General features: G+C 45.9%; 1 protein-coding gene across 1 annotated transcript in view; it reads right to left on the reverse strand.

Annotated features, from left to right (window-relative positions):
- Nucleotides 1-16,176, reverse strand: part of vegfc (vascular endothelial growth factor c) — a 64,813-nt gene that overhangs the window by 18,137 nt on the left and 30,500 nt on the right. The window contains exon 5 of the mRNA XM_056280623.1: nucleotides 5,520-5,656. Coding sequence (XP_056136598.1) covers nucleotides 5,520-5,656 — 137 coding nt within the window. The remainder of the gene's footprint in view (nucleotides 1-5,519; nucleotides 5,657-16,176) is intronic.

Genomic DNA, 16,176 nt, shown 5'->3' on the forward strand with positions numbered 1-16,176 from the left:
ATCTTCTTGGCGACCACGCTAACCACTGCGCCACCATGTTGCCCTCAACTTGGATTATCATCACCAAAATGGGTAAGAAGAGGACAAGGTCAAAACTTAGTATATGGCTGGACCGTGGATGGTCAATGTTCGAAATTGTGGCCAATTTGATGCGCTGTCTCCCCATAGACTGTTTAATATAATGGGCGTAGACAACGTGACATTACCCACTTGTTTGTGGACTACCATTTTGAAGCCTCCTGTTTGGCATTTTCCTATTGCCATCTTGTTTTTGTTTTTTTAAACCGGACGTGACCATATTTCGACAAGAGACATCTTCGGTAAAACATCCTCTTACAATGCTTAGAGACTTGGGTTGGTGTCAAGGGCTTGGTACTTAGCTTATTAAGCTCTTATCTTGCCAACAGAACTTTTTCTGTTGTTCTGGGTAACTACTTCCTCAATGGCTCAGTTGAGTTGTGTCCCTCAAGGCTTAGTTCTTGGCCCCCTTCTGTTTTCTATATACATGCTGCCCTTTGGCCAGGTCATTCAAAATCACAATGTGCTTTTCCATTTTCACTTACACTCTCAGTTATGCATGCCACTAAAACCCACAGATCCTAGCAAATCTCACAACTTGCCTCTCTGACATTAAATCCTGGATGTCCAAAAATGTTCTTAAATTTAATGATAAGTCTGAGGTCATTCTGTTCAGTCCTGAAAATTCCATAAGCCCTTTTGTTACCAATCTTGATGGTCTGCCAGATTGTCTTAAGCAGGCTGCTAGGAATCTTGGGGTAATATTCAATGCTAATCTCAGGTTTGATAATCAAATCAAACATGTTGTTCAGTCATGCTTTCTCCAGCTCAACCAAATTGCCCCTTGGGGATTAATAAAGTATTCTGATTCTGATTAAAGCTAATCTCCAAAATTAGGTCATTTTTATCAATTGCCAATCTGCAAAAGGTTGTGCATGCTTTTATCTATTCTTGGCTTGATTATTGGCTTGATTATTGCAACGCAACTTCACTCGGGTATCAGCAAGGGTTCCCTCCTCCGTCTGCAGTTGGTACAAAACACTGCTGTTGGGCTCATTACCGGGACAAAAAGACATGACCATGTCACTCCTGTGTTTACCTCCCTACACTGGCTCCCTGTTATATTTTGAATTGATTTTAAAATTGTATTATCAGATGAAGGGCCCGAGCCGCTACGCGTGGGCATTTTTAGGTCCTTTTTGGATATGTCTAAGTTTCAATAAAGACATTTTTAATTCCACGGAGTGCCTTGGTCAGAGAGATTTGTTCTCTTTTTCTCATCTGAAACTACTAACCTTGGACCAAAGAGCACCCAACAAATATATTACTTAACTACAGAGAGGACTGAGCACGCCACTGACTCCAAACATTTAACATAATATTGCTCACTTTTAAGGCCTTAAAAGATCTTGCTCCTACATACATTTGTGATTCATTGACCTGGTACACACCCTCTCGACCATTAAGATCCGCAGATGGAGCCCTGCTGGTTATTCCTTGGTCTCGGTTTGTTACAAAGGATGATAGGGTTTTTGCTGTTAGAGCCCCCATGCTGTGGAACCCACTTCCTGTCGAACTAAGACTAACCAAGTCTCCATCTTCTTTTGAATCTCATCTAAAAATTGTTGCTTTAATAAAAGCTTTTACAAATGTTTGATCTTTGTTTGTATTTATTTATACTGCTTTTATTTTCACTCTTACTCATTTGGTCTTACTCTTATTTTGCCTTGTCTGATTTTATTTCTTTGTAAAGCACTTTGTAACATTGTTTTAGAAAAGTATTATATAAATAAAGTTATCATTATTATTATCAATGTTAGTATCATCTTTCAATGTTGTATTCTGTAAATTGTGTACACACAACATCCATTGCAGATCTGTCCATCTTGTGAGTGAGATCCCTCTTCATTTGCTCTCCCTGAGGTTTCTTTTTATAGTTTCTCCCTGTGAAAGGGATTTTTTAGGGAGTTGTTCATTATCCAGAGTGATGATCTAAGGACAGGATGTTGAACTGCTATAAAGCCCACTGAGGCACGTTTATAATTTTTGATAATGGACTATACAAATAAAAGAAAGAAAGATAACAAGAGCAACTTGAAATGGCTGCTTCCCATGAACAATATTAGTGTAACTAAGAGATTTGCTGAAAAAAAATGATTTACATAATAGCTTATCAACTGAATAACACTCAAACAAGTTCACAGCTATTTAAATGTCCACAGTGCAATGGGTGTGCAGTGCGACCAGGGCCTGACCCACCTGTCACTCAAAGCAGACACAACCTTAATTATGCATAACTTTAAGCCGGGACATAATTTAAACGGGTGAGTCATATAGAAATTCACACCCCATACAGTTGTCATGAATGGGGAAATTAGCTGTAGAGACCAAAACCGTTGTTTGTACCTGGCTGTGAACATGTTTATTTCTCTGTAAAAGGGGGGGGGTGTCTATGGGGATTGACTCACTTTTGGAGCCAGCCTCAGTTGGCCATTTGAGGAACTGCAGTTTTTGGCACTTCTGTGTTGGCTTCATTTTTCGGCCCCAGAGCTGCTCGGCTCTCCCTCATGCCTCTCAGCACTTGGCCGACCAATCGTGTAACTTCAGTGACGTTGTTTGTCACCTGATCCAGCGGACCAATCGTGTCAAACTGATGACTCAGTCAGCCCATGATCACTCAGTCAGTCAGTCACCCTAACATAGTTGCTCAGTCAGTCAGGGGCGTTCTTGTTTGTAGGGCTGGCCTGCCAGTCGGTCCAGCCAAAAATAAGATGGTGTCTTGGACGCTGGAAAAAGAGATCGTCCTTATTGACCTTATGCAAGGCTGGTAGACAGTTGTTCCTTTTGTTAAACATCTGAGACAAGGCAACCAAGAAATGTGAGCTAGCCGAAGTTTGTTTACAGCTGCCATGACACAGTTGCCCTTTTTTTCTAATGTTATAACAGCTTATCAATGATTTATAAAGCATCCACAACCTAATTAATAAACTAATTAGAAACCATTTATAAACCCTTTATAATGGTAGTTTTATTGTAACGCGGTACCGCTATAACCTCAGAATTATTGCTTATTGGTAGTACCATCTCAATATGCTTTGCTTAGTATGGCCTTTATAAGGTGGTAGTACCACAAGAAGAGTTATTCTCCCTGAATATGGTCTGTTCTTACATAACAAAACACAAAACTACAAGTGTTCATAGTGTTAAATTACTCTAAATTAAGTTTTTGTTACTTAGAACATGTTCCCCATACTAAAGTGACATCTTGATCATTACTAATTCACTAGTAATTCAGTTTTTTTACTTACAATATGTTCCCCATACTAAAGTGTTACCAACTATTTATTAAACTGAGCAGGCTGCATGCAACATAGGTTATTTTTTTAATTTCATGGTGTAACTGTCGACTTGCATGAAAATTAGATTGCATGCAACCCGCAACTAGCTGTGTGAGAGTAAAGCCAGCCCTACAGCCCGCCTGATCAGCCCTCCATGCTGGCCGCTGCCAGCTCTCTAATAGACCTGGATAACCATCTAGATGCTGGTGGGATTTTAAATCGATTCTTTCAGTCTCAGGTCCATTGTGTTCATTTTGGCTCTGCGTACTAGGTTGTTACTGGTCCTTCATTCAACTAATGAGTATTTTTGGAAGTGGAGGAATATCCTCTTACCGGCCCTTCGTCATTTGTCGGCAGCGATGTCTCGTTAGCCCTTCATCAGCTAATGAGCTTATTAGTTTTGGCTCTCGAGCAGTGTTCTTTAGCTAGCCCTTCTACAGTGGTGGCAACAATTTCTAATTAGCTAGCTGATGAGTTTGGCTTTGCATTTGAGTTTCAGCAGTGAATTACCTCGCCCTATGAAGTCCAGCCTAAATTTCAAGAGCATGTGCTTTTTTGGAAGAATGTCTAGAGGGACATGTTTGAGGGCGTTATCCCTTGTAATTTGTTTTTTTTTTTCCTAAAACAGGGTCAACACCAAAACATTGAATTAACAATCTCCTCTGATTGGAATTAAGCTTCTGGCATGAGTTCAGTCAGAAAGAGCTTTACTTTCAGGGCTTGTCCTTCTCTGCGTTCACCCACTTCCACTTGTTCCCCGTTGTTCTAGCTTTCCAACCTGCCACCTAAACGTTCAATTAGCTTGTGTCTGTTGTCTAATTAAATCTGCCCATGGAACGAAGCTGGCGTCCACTGCCCCGTCAACACCAGTGCTGCTGCCCCAACCTCATTTGGCCTCAGGGGAAGATGTCTGTGGCTAGATTTAACAAGAGGTTGGACCCTGTGAATTTTATTTCAAACAATTGGGTCAATTGGGTCAAATTCTGAATCATTAAAATCATTAAATTCCACATAAGAGGCCATTCATGTTCATTGAGACGACTGAAACCCAAAAACATTTGACGGTTTGAATACAGAATACAGATCCCTTGTTCGCACAATTTGTTTTTTCTACACATTTTTACCTTTCATAGCAGTAGATTAGACTTTTTTTTTAATCACCCCCCCCCCCCATTTTTCTTCCCAATTGTACTTGGCCAATTACCCCACTCTTCAGAGCCGTCCCGGTCGCTGCTCCACCCCCTCTACCAATCCCGGGGAAGGCTGCAGACTCCCACGTGCCTGCAGTAGACCAGACATATAGCCGTCTGTCGAGGCCTACTGACATCACATGTGGATCATGCAATCTCATTGGTTTATGTAAATGAGGTCCAGGAATCACATATTGTGCTTTGTGTAGTGACAACTACCGCAGCGCTTTGCAAAACACTCTCGAATACTTACTGTGTGTACAGTACACACAGACACACACACAATCACACAGTTCCCCATCACCTTCCCACCCACTGTGCGCACAGAGTTTCAGAAGATGAAATAGATCCGAGAGTAAATAGAAACCGATGTTTCCTCCAAAGTATTGTTTTGTGATCGTCATGGTGGCCAAAAGTCAAGACGACATCCAGACCTACGTATTTGTTGTACGAGTATCAGTAAAGGTGTTAAAATGAGCCGTATTTGCAAACTGATAGCATGATCTATGAAATAGTGGTATTGTATTCGCACTCTACTTCATTAATCCCCCGTGGGGAAATTCTTGCTCTGCATTTAACCCATCCTAGCTGTGTAGCGAGGAGCAGGGGGCAGCTGCAGCACCCGGGGACCAAGTTCTTCTTTCCATCGCCTTGCTCAGGGGCACAGACAGGAGTATTAACCCTAACATGCATGTCTTTTTGATGGTGGGAAGAAACCGGAGCACCTGGAGGAAACCCACCGCAGACTTGGGGAGAACATGCAAACTCCACACAGAGGACGACCTAGGATGACCCCACAAGGTTGGACTACTCCGAGGTTCAAACCCAGGACCTTCTTGCTGTGAGGCGACAGCGCTAACCACTGTGCCACCATGCTGTGTTGTTTCCTAATATGAACAATTACTCCATGTTTTGATTTTTTTTTTTCATTTCTGAACTTTTGTCAGTTAGTCTTCAGTGTGTGTGCACTCACCCATGTGGTGTGGTGAAGCCCTGGGAGGTGGTGGTGGAGGGTGGCTGTGCTGCACGGTGGTCGTCCCGTGAACACACTGACACAGCCTGCTGCTCCAAGCCTGGCCATGAGGACACGTCCTGTTGGCTGACGGACACCTTTTAAAGGAAAACACAGACACTATTATGAGACGCTGCTTTCTGGATGATGGAGCTCTGTCTCACAGATACGACGCTTGCATACAGTGTATTATCCATCCATCCATTAGCCAAGCCGCTTATCCCAACCTGGGTCGTGGGCATGCTGGAGCCTATCCCAGCAGTCATTGGGCAGCAGGCGGGGAGACACCCTGGACAGGCCGCCAGACCATCACAGGGCCCACACACATTCACACCTAGGGACCATTTAGTACGGCCGATTCACCTGACCTACATGTCTTTGGACTGTGGGAGGAAACCGGAGCCCCCGGAGGAAACCCACGCAGACACGGGGAGAACATGCAAACTAGAGCAGTGTTTCTCAAACCTCTCCTGGAGGACCACTTGTCCTGCATGTTTTAGATCTCTCCCTGCTCCAACACAGCTGATTTAAATGATCAGTTTTGTTATTAGGCAGCTTCGGGAGCTCATAACGAGTTGATCATTTGAATCATCTGTGTTGGAGCAGGGAGAGATCTAAAACATGCAGGACAAGTGGTCCTCCAGGAGAGGTCTGAGAAACGCTGAACTAGAGGACACAGAGGATGACCCGGGACGACCCCCAAGGTTGGACTACACCGGGGCTCAAATCCAGAACCATGCTAACCATGCGCCACCGTGCTGCCCACAACGTATTATCCATTCATTATCCAAACTGCTTATCCTGCTCTCAGGGTCATGGGGATACTGGAGCCTATCCCAGCAGACATTGGGCGGCAGGCGGGAGACACCCTGAACAGGGCGCCAGGCCACCACAGGGCCGATACAAACACATTCACACCTAGGGACAATTAAGAACGGCCAATTCACCTGACCTACATGTCTTTGGACTGTGGGAAGAGGAAACCCACGCAGACACGGGGAGAACATGCAGACTCCACACAGACTACAACCCGGGAAACATGCCAAGGTTGGACTACCCCAGGGCTTGAACCCAGGACCTCCTTGCTGTGAGGCGACCGCACTAACCACTGTGCCGCTCTGCTGCCCAGAATGTATTATACGGCCCCAAAATATGTTAATTTGCCCACGAATCAATGAATGGGGCTATAGTTGAGCATATCCAACCAGATCTACTTTTATAACCACAGTTTACACTCAGAACGGATTCCAATGTTAAACAACTGGCCTCTCAGGTCTTTACACTGACTTTAACCACAGCAAACCCAAGCTAAACTTAACCATCTCTAATCTAATAGTGTTGACGTGGATGATCAGAGTGGATGTTCTCAGCTATATGTCGTCATTTATCAGTGCGTTGAAAAGCTTTGAGATTTTTGCAAATGTATTAAAAATAAAAAACTGAAATATTGCATGTACATAAGTATTCACAGCCTTTACTCAGTACTTGGTTGAGGCACCCTTGGCAGCGATTACAGCCTCAAGTCTTCTTGGGTATGAAGCTACAAGCTTGGCACACCTATATTTGGGGTATTTCTCCCATTCTTCTCTGCAGATCCTCTCCAGCTCTGTAAGGTTAGATGAGGAGCGTCGCTGCACAGCTATTTTCAGGTCTTTCCGGAGATGTTCAATGGGGCTCAAGTCTGGGCTCTGGCTGGGCCACTCAAGGACATTCACAGACTTGTCCCGAAGCCACTCCTTCGTGGTCTTGGCTGTGTGCTTAGGGTCGTTGTCGTGTTGAAAGGTAAACCTTCGTCTAAGGTCCTGAGCGCTCTGGAGCAGGTTTTCATCAAGGATCTCTCTGTACTTTGCTCCATTCATCTTTCCCTCGATCCTGACTAGTCTCCCAGTTCCTGCTGCTGAAGAACATCCCCACAGCATGATGCTGCCACCACCATGCTTCACTGTAGGGATGGTATTAGCAAGGTGATGAGAGGTGCCTGGTTTCCTCCAGACGTGACGTTTGGCATTCAGGCCAAAGAGTTCAATCTTGGTTTCATCAGACCAAAGAGTCTTGTTTCTCATGGTCTGAGAGTCCTTTAGGTGCTTTCTGGCAAACTCCAAGCGGGCTGTCATTTGCCTTTTACTGAGCAGAGGCTTCCATCTGGCCACTCTACCATAAAGGCCTGATTGGTGGAGTGCTGCAGAGATGGTTGTCCTTCTGGAAGGTTCTCCCATCTCCACAGAGGAACGCTGGAGCTCTGTCAGAGTGACCATCGGGTTCTTGGTCACCTCCCTGACCAAGGCCCTTCTCCCCTGATTGCTCAGTTTGGCTGGGCGGCCAGCTCTAGGAAGAGTCCTGGTGGATCCAAACGTCTTCCATTTATGAATGATGGAGACCACTGTGCTCTTCGGGACCTTCAAAGCTGTAGAAATTGTTTTGTACCCTTCCCCAGATCTGTGCCTCGATACAATCCTGTCTCGGAGGTCCACAGACAATTCCTTTGACTTCATGGCTTGGTTTCTGCTCTGACATGCACTGTCAACAGTGGGACCTTATATAGACAGGTGTGGGCCTTTCCAAATCATGTCCAATCAATTGAATTTACTAGAGGTGGACTCCAATCAAGATGTAGAAACATCTCAAGGATGATCAGTGGAAACAGGATGAACCTGAGCTCAATTTTGAGTGTCATAGCAAAGGGTGTGAATACTTATGTACATGCAATATTTCAGTTTTTTATTTTTAATACATTTAAAAAAAAATTCTACAAAACCTTTTTCACTTTGTCATTATGGGGTATTGTGTGTAGATTGATGAGGAAAAAAGGAATTTAATCCATTTTGGAATAAGGCTGTAACATAACAAAATGTGGGGAAAGTGAAGGGGTGTGAATACTTTCCGGATGCACTGTACATTCCTTTACAAACACAAATACTAGCCTATTGCATTAGTTAACATTCCATGTTCGTTGCCACCTTATTTATCTGCATATACACAATATGTTCCGGCTCTTTACCATGGACATGTTGAGCTGCACGGTGCCGGATCAAATGCGATATCTTCCCTAGCTAACAAATGCTGTATCTTCCCTAGCTAACAAATGCTGTCTTCCCTAGCAAACAAATGCTATATCTTCCCTAGCTAACAAATGCTATGTCTTCCCTAGCTAATAGATTCTATATCTTCTCTAGATAGCAAAGCTATCATCCTTTACATGAAAAATCAAGTCACTGTTGTCAGTCTGTAAAGAAATCAAGAGGACCGTGTTGTTACGATTACAGCAGCAATAGGCTATGAAGAGACAGCATGTTGCTCGTCACATACGATATACTTTAATGATCCCCGTAGGGAAATTCCACTGCATGTAACCCATCCTGGCTGTGTAGCTAGGAGCAGTGGGCAGCTGCCATGCAGCGCCCGGGCACCAACTCCAGTTCGTCTTGCCATGCCTCGGTCAGGGGCACAGACAGGAGTATTAACCCTAACTTAGACTTGGACTGCTTTTATTTGTCATTGCAAATATTATTTGTCATTTATGTATGAGACATGTCTCATACATAAAAGGGAACAAAATTGAGTTTCACAAGGACCACAATGTTGCATAAAAAAAATAGCACACAATAAGTATTAAAAACAAAAAGTGCATTAAAAACGAAAATTACTCCACAGACCTAAACATCACAAGCACACCTGACACGGACGAAAGCACACCTGACACGGACGTAACACGGTCAAAAAGTCATTTTGTGGAAGGTCTGAGTGTTCCGGCTGTTGAGGAACCTCACAGCCTGAGGAATGAAACTATTGCATATAGTCTGGTGGAGGCAGCACGGATGCTGCGGTACCTCCTGCCAGAGGGTAGGAGGTTGAGGTGCATGTGGGAAGGGTGGATGGGGTCCTTCACGATGCTAAGAGCCTTCTGGGTGCACCGTGCATCATAGATGGCCTGGATGGATTGGAGAGCAGTTCCTATGATCTTTCCAGCTGTCTTCACCATCCGCCGAAGGGATTTGTGGTCGGAGGCCTTGCAGTTCCCATGCCAGACAGTGATACAGCTGGTCAGGATGCTCTCTATGGTGCCTCTGTAGAATGTGATGAGGATGGGTGGGGGGAGACTCCCCTTCCTCAGACACCGCAGGAAGTAAAGACGCTGCTGGGCCTTCTTGGAGAGTGCAGTGACATGTGAGGACCAGGAGAGGTCCTCTGTGATGTGAACTCCCAGGAACTTGACACTGCTGACTGTCTCCATGTCCATACCATTGATGGTCAGAGGGGTATGGTGGGCGCTGGTCTTTCTAACACACGTCTTTCTAATGGTGGGGGAAACCGGAGCACCTGGAGAAAACCCACCGCAGTCATGGGGAGAACATGCAAACTCCACACAGAGGATGACCTGGGGTGACCTTAAGGTTGGACAACCCCAGGGTTTGAACCCAGGACATTCTTGCTATGAGGAAACAGCGCTAACCACTGGGCCAACATGCCGCCTTATTGGGGTATAAAAGAGGTTTTTCAATGTATTTATTTTTTTAATCACTGCAACCACAAGAGGTCCTTGATCATACAGTCTTAACTGTGCACAAAAGTTATTAGGCTGACAGGCCCAGTAGTATGCGAGATTAGCAGCGGACACACACACACATACACACAAACACACACACACGGACAGAGACAAAACAGTGTTTTTCCTACCATAAGACTTTTGTGTCGCGCCCAATTTGATTGAATGGGAAATAAAACGTTTTTTTGTAATATGCAGTTTGAGCTAAAAAATGTACCTAATAAAAAGGCTTTGCCTGTCGGCCTGTGGATGCACAGTCTCCTGGGTGGACCCTTGCACAAATGTGACCAAGTCTAATATGAACTTGTGTTTCACAAAATGAAAAGGTTTTTCTATGCCAGCATTTTGGTCTAACCCTAAGCCTGTCTTTATTTTCATAATATAAAGCTGGGAAAACAATTTTCATGCGCAACTCTTGACCCAGATCGGGTGGCGACCCTCTTTTCAATTACATTATTGAGAACTGGGTACACACAAATGGGTTTGCCATCTGTCCAGAGAATGAACGAAAGAGAGTTTGAAAAGAAAATCTGTGTCGTGGTCTCTGGACAAGATGCTGACAACAGCACTGCATATATATATATATATTAAGTAGACAGACACTGCTGGAGGGGGTCATTTGTTGTAGTCATTGTAGTTTTTCTGTGGGACTACCCCGTCCTAATTTAGCTCCACCGCTAATAAAACACAAACGATAACCATGCATCCTTGTCAGCACAGATCAGGTGGCGATTCAGCTTTTATTGAAAGTCCATGAGACAACTTTTGAATGTGTTGTAGAATTCATTGTTCCCTGAGCTGCAGACCCAATTTAAACTCCGCGGCTACGCATTAGCGCTAATCTAATATGTATGCTACATGTAGCATACTTTTACACCATCCATCCGTTCATTATCCAAATCATGTCCTGCTCTCAGGGTCGCAGGAATGCTGGAGCCTATCCCAGCAGGCATTGGGCGGAGGCGGGGGGACACCCTGGACAGGCCGCCAGGCCATCACACAGGGCCGACACACACACACATCTAGGGACAATGTAGTACGGCCGAGTCACCTGACCTACATGTCTTTGGACTGTGGGAGGAAACCGGAGCTCCCGGAGGAAACCCACACAGACACGGGGAGAACATGCAAACTCCACACAGAGAACGACCCGGGACGACCCCCAAGGTTGGACTACCCCAGGGCTCGAACCCAGGACCTTCTTGCTGTGAGGCGACCGCACTAACCGCTGCACCACCGTGTCGCCCACTTTTACACCAAACTGTGTATGGCATATTAACCCGAACATACACAAGACAAGTCTATTTTATTTCCTCGTCCTCGATCGGAACCTTCGTTTGTGCCTTGGGTTTTTCTGAAATAGCTTGTACACGTCAAGTCAAGCTGGGCCAACTTTCTTAATAGGTGTGCTCATCAGTCCCGTAGAAACTCCCTGGAAACGTACTATTTAAAGTAATATCAAAGGTTTTTGCCAGTTCCGTTGAGGTGGAGAGTACACCGGGTACGGATCGTCTGCTTTTTCAGCTGCGGAGAGCGTCGTTTCAGCCTGAAAGAGCGTGAGCTTTGGAGAATTTAAACAGTTGGAAATGGGGTTTCTGTCTCGTCTTGGCTGTTTAGTCGAGGCGGTACTGTGTTTGGCAGGTCAGCTAGCGTGTTATTAGACTACTGCCTTTCTGCAGCCTGTGCTAGCATGTAGCGTGGCTCCGCGGCTACCTATATTTCCAGATGCTAATTAGCTCTGTTTATATTCCATTATGGATAGCAGACATCTCACCGCCTTATCCAAATATTTCTCAGATGGCCTCTCTGGGTTTTTACACAGCAGTTAGACAGAGAGGTTGCATAGCCGCTCCAAGCTACAGTACACAAGCACATGTTATGTGGAGATTATGTAACACGAGATGAGGTATTGCATCTTAAATGGGAATGTAAAACATCTCTTCAGAAAACGCTGGAGAGGAGTACGAGAACTGGGAAGCAGAATATTAACTCATAAAGTTAACTTTTCTGATTTTAAATAATCAGCCGCTCTTCCTTTTTTCTTTTCTTTTGTTTTGTACTCTTAAAAAAAAGAAAGAAGCAGGCATATGAAGAACCGGTGATATGTCTGTGGCATAATAATACAATCGTGACCCACACTTTATACACACACGACATATTTTCATCCGCAAGGGTTGTGTAATATCTACTTATACAAGCCACCAGCAGTATTTGTACAGTCTTCACGATATTTTGGATGTTTTTTCCCCTCCTCCAAAACATCCGCAGGGCTTCCAGAGGCTCGCCGTTTAGCTGTAATAGCACTGACACAGGTCAGACTAATCACAAGTGTTCAAATCCCTTTCATGCCGAGCTTCAAAACTTGGCCGGGGCGAAAACTGCGGCGCTTAATTGGTTCAAGAGACGGCAGTTTGTCCAATCTTCCAAATATGCTGATAAGAAGCCGAATAAACTGTGGACAAATAAACACTTTGATCAAAGAAGTTTTCTTGGGTCGACTTCAGTCAAACCGGCCGAGGAGGGAAATATCGTCAAATGAATCTTTGCCAAAACATCCCGGGTATTTTATGCGGCCTTATTTCACAGTGTTTGGAAGACAAATTGCTTGCGTAGTGGGTGACGGTGCACAGTGGAAATTCTGCAGAACTTTTGTTTTCAGCATAAAAAAACTCAAGCATGAAATGAAATGTGTCCTCTGCAATGACGCCATCTGTTACACTGTCTCATTGTCAAGAATCAGCAACAGGAACACTTGTTTGTCATTTGTTGCATGGGAATGTTGTTTCCCCCAGCCCGCAGTGCAACACAAAGACAAAAACACATGTCCAAACCACCAGAACACACATGCCAACTAACACATATCCAAACTAACACACATATCTTAAAAGAAATCACTGTCCAAGGGAGCGAACCCCAGCCAGGATGACTGTCGGAACTGCCGGTCTGCATGGGCTAGCAGTTAGCTTAGCCTGCCCCGCTTCGGCGTCCTGTCAGACCGCCCTCGGTGCTTCCTCCCCGGGCGCAGCAGACCAGCCCGGCTCCCCAATCGATCCAACGCTAGCTCTCCCAGCCAGACACCCTCAACACACCTCCCCGTGCTCCACACGACGACACCAAAAACACAGTCAATGCCAGGTGAGGCCACCGCCAGACCGCCCTCGGCGTTATCGGAACTGCCGGTCAGCGTGGGCTAGCAGGTAACCTAGCCTGCCCCACTTCTGCGTCCTGTCAGGCCGCCCTCGGTGTTTCCTCTTCGGGGGCAGCTCCAAGCAAGGCCGTGGTCCCTGGGCCCATAGGACGCAGCAGACCAAGCTCCCCCGGCCGATCCGGCGCCGGCTCTCCCAGCCATCAAACAAAAACACAACCTTAGACACAGACGTGGACAAAGACACTGCGTGGGCAGTACTGGGTGAGGCCGCTGCAAGCTAAATTCGTGCTGCCACCTTCCCACACCGGTACTGGGTGAGGCCGCTGCAAGCTAAATTCGTGCTGCCACCTTCCCACACCGGTACTGGGTGAGGCCGCTGCAAACGTGAATCCGTGCCGCCATCTTCCCAACTTCAACGTTTTTGAAAAAAAATATTTGTTTTTTTTCCCAAAGCTTTAATGTTTTTCTAGCTTGAGAAACACAGAGACACTAAGCATTAGCTTGTCCTCCATGCTTTAGCCTGAGCCTTTGATAAGCCAGTACGTCCACACAAAGCTGTAATCTGATTGGACGTGCTTCAAAAGGTCAATGTCAACATCAAATGGGGTTCAGAGTTTAAACGGTTTGAACTTTGAGCGCAGCAGCGAGGAGGAAACCTGAGCAGCTTGTACTCCTCGCGGCGGTGAGGCCTCTAGGTTGGGCGACACCGCTCTCGCCGTAGGAAAACAACGGCTCCGCCGGCGCGAAGCGGCTCTTCCCCTCATCATGTTTGACAACATCACTATTAGATGAAGGACTATTCCAAGAGTCTCGCTTGTCCCCCGGGTGATGTGCGCAGAAATGTAACTAGCTCGGTCAGCCCGCCTCCTAGCCTAGAGGTGGACGCGAGTGTAACATGTCATCTCTGCAGAACACGTCGATGATCAAAAGATGAAATCATCTCGGATACTTGTTTCTGCCCGGCCCTCGGCTCACCCCTACACTTGACGTCATCGTCGATTCCAAAAAACAGTTGATCAACTGTTTCATTATGTTTTGTCTTTAATGATGCACCGGGGTTTTCCAGCCCGGCTTATAAACTGATTTCGTGGCATTTAGGCGGGTTCTGCTTTCGCATTTCTGGTGTTTCCGTTCAAGTTCACGAAGGCTCTTAAGCATCGTGAAGGACCCCACCCGCCCTTCCCACATCCACTTCACCCTGCTACCCTCCGGCCGGAGGGACCGGAGCACCCGTGCTGCCTCCACCAGACTATGCAACAGTTTCATCAACAGCCTGAACCCTTAGACCCTCCACAAAATGGCTTTTGGACCTTCTTACTCCCTGTCCGTGTCAGGTGTGCTTGTGATGCTTGGGTCTGTGAGGTCATTCTTCTTTTTAATGCACTTTTTGTTTTTAATATTTGTTGTGTGTTATTTGTTGTTACGTGGCACCGAGGTCCTTGTGAAGCAGTCCCAGACTAACACGAAGTTTTCCTACGAGTACATTCAAAATGTGCATGAAGAGAAGGTAGATGGAAAGCCGCTATCTGATGTGCAGAACCAGGCTGTGCTGGCTCCTCCATAGAAGCCGGTACCTTTTTTAGAGTAATCTCCAGAAAAATACACTTCTTTGCATACACACACACGCACACACACGGTCAGCGTGGACACACCGCCACGTAACCAGTTGTTGGTGAGTCGGAGGCCTTGCAGGCCTTGCAGGCTCAGGCAGCAGATGGACAAGCCGAGAGTGGTGACATGTTTCAAGCACATGGGCTGCCTGGCCACAGACAAGCTGTTGTGAAAGAGTGTGGCAGCGAGAAGACAATGTGGCTTTAATTATGCTACTTCCACCAAAATGGGAGGATCGGGGGGGGCGGGGGGGGGGGGACCAAGAAAGAGAAAGTGTCTGAGCGGGACGGGGACGGACGAAGGGAAAGGACGAAGAAGACTGGAACTGAGTGGACTGTGTCAAAATGGGTTGCTATGTAGATATAAACATTGACTTCATACATGCACACGAAACAGTATTTTAGTTTAAAATTTCAATAAAAAAGTTGTGGAAAAAATACGATTTGAGACAAAATGTACCACGTTCACGTGAGAAAATCCCTAAAATTAGCAAAATTAGCAAAAAAAAAAGCCAAATAATAGTGACTGAAGTAGGATATTTCAGCCAGGTAAGATTTATTGAAAATTCCTTGTTTAGCAGAAGGAGCAAGCCGTTAGAGACGTTCAACTGTGTTGCTTCTGACGTTCTAGCACATCTAGCATGAAGCGTGACTGAAGTTTAGCCACGCAAGTCTGAGACAAAACCACTTAGAGTAGTTCTGCACAGAAAGCGCTCTTCGTTTACATCCAGACGTGTTTCTAAGAGGAAATCACAGCATAATCTCGCCTGGCCGGGCCTTGGTGGGCTTGCACGAGGACCACGGGGATGCGAGGCCTCCTTGCAGAGTCGTGCAGTTGTTCCCTCGCCTAATATGAACCATACATGCGCCGCATGCTGATCTAAATGTGGCGCACGGTGTCGGATGATGATTTAGATTTACAGGCATGACAATCCCCACATTACACTTCCTTTTCCAACCCTAATCCGCCGTGGTTTGCTTTACTGCTGCTACCGCCCACTGCTCCCTCTGTGTGTGTATGTGTGTATGTGGGGGGGTGTATGTGTGTACTTTTAGTACTTGTAGGTATTTGGCTGGTTTCGTCCAGCAGAACTCCAGCATTTAAACTGCTGTACTTCATGTTAAATCTGCCCCTACAGCCCCCCCCCCCCGTCTGCACAATTAGACATGGCAGGCAGCAGCGTAACACACGCGGGGTCCTAGCTGTTGAAGTAGCGCACACCACACAGCTGCCCGTCCATTATTAATACAGTACACGCTTAATCCACATGCACGGCCGTGAGGCTTGGCGTCTCTCCCAGCATGCACTTGGTGGAA

Source organism: Lampris incognitus, chromosome 5, assembly GCF_029633865.1.
Source record: "Lampris incognitus isolate fLamInc1 chromosome 5, fLamInc1.hap2, whole genome shotgun sequence".
NCBI classification, from domain to species: domain Eukaryota; kingdom Metazoa; phylum Chordata; class Actinopteri; order Lampriformes; family Lampridae; genus Lampris; species Lampris incognitus.